This window comes from Otolemur garnettii, unplaced genomic scaffold (assembly GCF_000181295.1).
Source record: "Otolemur garnettii isolate 467f Iridium unplaced genomic scaffold, OtoGar3 scaffold00236, whole genome shotgun sequence".
Taxonomy (NCBI): domain Eukaryota; kingdom Metazoa; phylum Chordata; class Mammalia; order Primates; family Galagidae; genus Otolemur; species Otolemur garnettii.
The window spans coordinates 538,617-544,389 of NW_003852631.1; the positions used below are offsets into that span (position 1 = coordinate 538,617).

General features: G+C 38.2%; 2 protein-coding genes across 2 annotated transcripts in view; one reads left to right on the plus strand and one right to left on the minus strand.

Annotated features, from left to right (window-relative positions):
* The window catches only part of MED12L (mediator complex subunit 12 like), a 322,246-nt gene that overhangs the window by 211,716 nt on the left and 104,757 nt on the right, over window positions 1-5,773 (minus strand). The gene's annotated exons all lie outside the window — the stretch shown is intronic.
* GPR171 (G protein-coupled receptor 171) lies at window positions 4,341-5,297 on the plus strand. The gene has a single exon (XM_012812965.1). It carries the CDS (start codon window positions 4,341-4,343, stop codon window positions 5,295-5,297), a length of 957 nt encoding a protein of 318 aa, XP_012668419.1.

Consider the following 5,773-nt stretch of genomic DNA (forward strand, 5'->3'; position numbering starts at 1 on the left):
AAAAAAAAAAAACCTTTAGGAAACTTTCACAGTTAAACTATTTGCAAACCACAGCTTCATCTACGTCAAAATGCAACATATTAAAACCACACAAAAAGGAAAGGAAATTCTTAGTAAAGCCAGCAGCCCTGCTGTGGGGCTGCTGCCGCAGCAGCTAACTGAGAACAGAGACGCTCATGCTTCTCTCAAGACTTGCAGCTAGCCCCTCCGAAGCCCAGGGAAGCCCAGGGAAGAAGATACCCCCAGGTATGTCTTTTTAAATACTTAAATCTATTCAAATGCTTTCCCAACTAAGGCGAATTTATGATTTTCACTGTTTAGGTAACATAAGTAGAAAAACCCAGCATGTAGCAGGGTTGCTAGGTAAGAGAACACCATTTATTAAACACTATTCACGGTATGAACTACACTAAACTTTTCTACTATCTGACGAGCACCTCCACCTGTCTCAAAGGGCTTAATTCACACCTGACTGAATTCCTATGCAAGCAGGACTATTCAGTAACTCCATTTTATAACTGGATAGACAAATGCCAGGCTGTAGATCTTCACAACAGGTCTTGAAATGACTCCACAAACATTACAGTAGGTGATTTCAAGAAAAATTCATTGTGACTCTTGTAGAAAAATCTAGTGATTTTATTTTCTAAGCAATGGGCACTCTATCCAAACTAAGTCGGCATAAAGCCTTTTCTTATTTCACTGGACTACCTCTGAATACTTCAAATTTCCATTGACTAATAGTTGGTTGATAAGATGTTTATTAAGCTCTTTCTTCTCAAATTTGTGACAGAGCATAGGATGTTGTTAACAGTGTAATTTAACTTCTAATCAACATAACCAAAAAGTCTAAGTAAACAGATTTTTCACTGCCATCTAGACAGAAGTTCATAAAAGCAAACTTGAGAGTCTCCTTGATTCTCAGGCATTACTGAATGATTAGTGACAGTGTAACTACGTTAAATAAGTTAGTCATGTATAATACAAATATATTGGCCAGTTCTAATTAGAGAATATTAATCGAAACAAATTATTCTAATTATTCACTGATAAAATGAGACTATTAGATATTGCTATGCAAAAATGGGGAACTTAAAACGCATTATTAATCTGGGTTACCACTATCATGTAACATTTGACATAAAAGAGCATAAGCCAAAATCTTAGTGCCCTGAAAAGGAACAACAAGAAAAGATGGGGGACAAGATCAACATACACTAATACTAGTTTTTCACATAAAGAAAACCACATTCAAAATTCCAAGGTAAAAATCAGGGTCTAAAGCCTGGAGTAGCTTTCAAGTGTGAAGAGATTCTTCAAGCCCTTAGAATAAGCAAGATTCAAAAACAGGAAGGATAAAGGCAGAGACCCTTGAAAATACCAACAAGGGCAGTCTGGCTTGAACAACCTATGAAATATTGAACAACACCCTAGAGCCAAACCTCAGTCTCGGCTGATTTGGGGGCTGGACTGTATGCTATCTGTAAAGGTTCCATCCATCCTTAAAGCCCTGTGATTCCAAAATTTTCATCAGGCACAGAAGCAGGAAGGAACTTTCCACCCAACAGTGGACATCCCATCACACTGAAGTAGAGAGTAGGGACGGTGGAGAGGAATTAGGTTGTGGGAACTCTGAAAGGGAAGTTCGTTTGAACTTACTGGACAGGACCTAGGTTTGATTGTTAAATGTACATACATACTATAAAATGAAATGTCAAACTTCTTTTATTATTTAAGGAAAAGGCTAAAATGAATGTTTTACTTCAGCAGAGATTACTTAGAATATAGTTCTGCCACGTAGTCAGCCTTCAGTATAGACAGGCTGCTGTAATAACCATCATCATCATTATTATTACTATTATTATTGAGACCATGTTTCAGAATGGTTTGGAATGTGATTTCTGAGACTGTGTTGGAATCCTGGCTCTATTATCTACCAGCTATATAATACTGGGTACTTGACCCTGTTATATGTCTCAGTTTTTTTTTTATCTGTAAAGCAGGAATGATAACACCACAGAGGAATGATGAAAGGTTTAACAAGTACACATACTTAGCACAGCACCAGACACAAAGCAAGCGCTTGACTCTTCTCAGAGTCTGGTGAAGGACATTATTTGTGTACTCTAAAGTCCTAACTCAGGGAAAAGAGAAAGGCGTGTGCACTTGCACAGCACCTCAAAAAAACTTTTGAAGCATTGTTTCATCCCAAAATGTACACAATGCATCATGAGATAATTGGAAGAATTAAGATTAGGGAGGCTTCAAAAGTTCTTTTTTTGGGGGGGGGGTGTTTTTTCTTTTCTTAAAGGAGACTCCAGAAAATGGACAATTTAGCCTTCTGTTTAATATGTCAGCCACTATGACTTACTATTCGCTATCCTTACTAGGGTTGATAACAATTATTTCCTGCTAAAACACAAAAATAATCTTCTGGTCTTTAAAACAAAAGACTATTGCTTAATATGCAAAGGAAGACCCAAATCAACAGGCAATACCAGAAAGAAGTGCCTGTGACTCTGAACTCAGAGTGTGACTAGAGCAGGTCAAAGAGAGCCTGATTAGTTTAAGGTGAGCTTATAAATGAACTCAATGTTCCAGATCTGGAGGGGACATGACAATGGTTCTAAGGGTGTATCTTACATTGATAGGCTATGACCACCTCAAAACCTACAATGAGTGGCTAAGGTGCCAGCCACATACACCTAAGGTGGCCGGGTTCAAATCCAGCCTGGGCCCGCCAAAACAACAATGATGCCAAAAAAAAAAAATAGCCGGGCATTGTGGTGGGCACCTATGGTCCCAGCTACCTTGGAGGCTGAGGCAAGAGACTCACCTGAGCCCAGGAGTTGGAGGTTGCTGTGAGCTGTGATACCACAGCACTCTACCCAGATAGAGTAGAGGGATAGCTTGAGGCTCTGTCTCAAAAAAAAAAAAAAAACCTACAATGAGTGGGTGGTGCCTGTGCCTCAAAGGAGTTTAAGGCCCTAGCCCCATATGCCAGAAGTGAAGGGTTCAAACCCAGCTCCGGCCAAAAACCACACACACAATAAACCTACAATGAACCAAACGACACCCAAGTGTTAAAGTTACATGTTTCTAACTTTGTCTAATCAAATTAGTATCAAACTAGGCCTCTGTCTGAGGATTTTATAACAAATAAACATACACTCATGTTCTAGAGTATTTTAAAATAAATTATCACAAAAGAACCCAAAAAAATTCAACCTAGAAACATCTATACCAGTAATTTCCAATAAAAATATAAAGTCAATCACAAAGGTAAGATAAAGTTTTGTAGTCGCTGTGTCCAAAAAAAGAGAAATTAACATAAATAACATATTTAAGCTTGTATATAAAAATATCTTTTCAACATGTGCTCAATATTAAAATATTAATCTATTAAAGATTCTTTTTGAACTATTAGTATAAAATAGTATAATTTCTAATGCTTATACTATTTTTATATTATTTTGCCCTAAATCATCAAAATCAGTGTGTAGACTATATTTATGGCACACGTCACTTGGAACGGACCACATTTCAAGTGTTCAGCGTGGCTAGAAGCTATGAAGCTATGATCTGGACATCACAGAATCGTAACACATGAACCCGGGGCAAGGAAGTGGGAGGAAATAATCAGTGATTCTAATATTGCAACTCTTTCTGCTAAAGAGACAAATGAAACTCTGTTTCTGAAAATGATCTCATAGGATCCACCTTAAGAGCCTTCTTTTTAAATAGCACTTTTCATATTTTACTACTATCTCCCCTATCACCCTAGGCTCTTCCTGGATAAGGAGCTATATGAACCTACAGAGCATAGGAAAAAAAAAAAACACAGACAACAAAAAAGCAGAAAGCCTCATTGAAAGGTCTCCCGACTCAACCACAACCCTAGTTTCCTCTCTCCACTTCTCAGAATCTCAGTGCCTTTATGTCCTCTGCAACCCCGCCTGCTAACAAAAGAGGTACCAGAATGCAAAAGCATGAGATTGAAAATATCCCTTCCAAATGCAAACCTGCCTGGCATGTCCTGAAAGCCACAAAATCAGACCACGAAAACCTAGGGTTCCTCGCGATCCGGGATATTCTTATCAGACCGCATGCTCTAATAAGTTCACCAGTAAAATTCTATCTGAGAGCTAGAAAGACAAGGGTATTGTGAATGTAGTTTTTTTTTTTTTTTTTAATTTTCTATTCACTGGACAACGTGGGAGAGTGCCACTGTTTTTTAAAGAAAACAGTTTATAGTTTTCATTTACCAACCTCCCCTCCTTTTTATTCTTTTGACAGATTTTTTTTTTCAATTGATGGAGTCGTCTTTACCTTCCCTCAAGATGGCAAACAGTTCGTTCTGTCCGGTTTACAGAAATGGGGAGCTGTTCTCCTATTTTTTTTATCTAGTTTTCCTTGTTGGAATTATTGGAACTTGTTTTGCAACTTGGGCTTTCATCCAGAAAAACACACATCACAGGTGCGTGAGCATATACCTAATTAATCTGCTTACAGCCGATTTCCTGCTCACCCTGGCGTTACCAGTGAAAATTATTGTTGACCTGGGTGTGGCGTCCTGGAAGCTAAAGATATTCCACTGCCAAGTAACGGCCTGCCTCATGTACATCAATATGTACTTGTCAATTATCTTCTTAGCCTTTGTCAGCATTGATCGATGTCTCCAGTTAACACACAGCTACAAGGTCTATCGGATACAAGAACCTGGATTTGCCAAAATGATATCCACTGTTGTGTGGCTCATGGTCCTGCTTATCATGGTGCCAAACATGGTCATTCCCATCAACCACATCGAGGAAAAGCCTGGTTTGGGTTGTATGGACTTTAAAAAGGATTTGGGGAAAAACTGGCATCTGCTGACAAATTTCATATGTGTAGCAATATTTTTAAACTTCTCAGCCATTATTCTAATATCTAATTGCCTTGTCATTAGAAAACTCTACAGAAACAAAGATAATGAAAACTATCCCCACGTGAAAAAAGCTCTCATCAACATACTGATAGTGACTTTGGGCTATTTCGTATGCTTTGTTCCTTATCACATCGTCAGAATCCCGTACACCCTCAGCCAGACACAAGTCATATCTGACTGCCCCACCAGGATTTCTCTCTACAAAGCTAAAGAGGCCACGCTGCTCCTCGCTGTGTCAAACCTGTGCTTTGATCCTATCCTGTACTACCACCTCTCCAAGGCGTTCCGCTCTAAGGTCACTGAGACTTTTGCCTCATCTAAGGAGGCCAATGCAAAGAGAGAAAAGCCAGGATGTGAAAATGATGTATAAAATACAGGACGGCTCACGCTTATCACCTTTTGCCTTACTGGATCATAAAGCTACTTATAATTTTAAAAATAAAAAAAATTTTAAAAAAAGAATCTCACTAAGAAAAAAATACAGACAGCTAACAAACATGGACTGGTTTGCTTAAAAATCCTGTTTCTAAATGCAAACCAAGCCTGTACTCCTATGGGTGTTAGTACTACTGAACCCACAACTACTGTATTTATACAAAAAACCAGAGTCTTGCTGATCCAATGTAAAATCTGCAGTATTCTTGAGATCCAAAAGAGGTATTCATGAGGTACTCATTTAAATGCCTGGATCTGACTTCTTGATTAAAATGTGCCCAAAAAATTCCAAATAAGTGGCCAGAAAGCCCTTCTGCAACATGATTTTAAAGGCTTTTAAGTCGTTTTAAAAAATAAAAGTGCTTACATGAACTGACCTGTACCTGATTTACTTTTTTTTTTTTTTTTTTT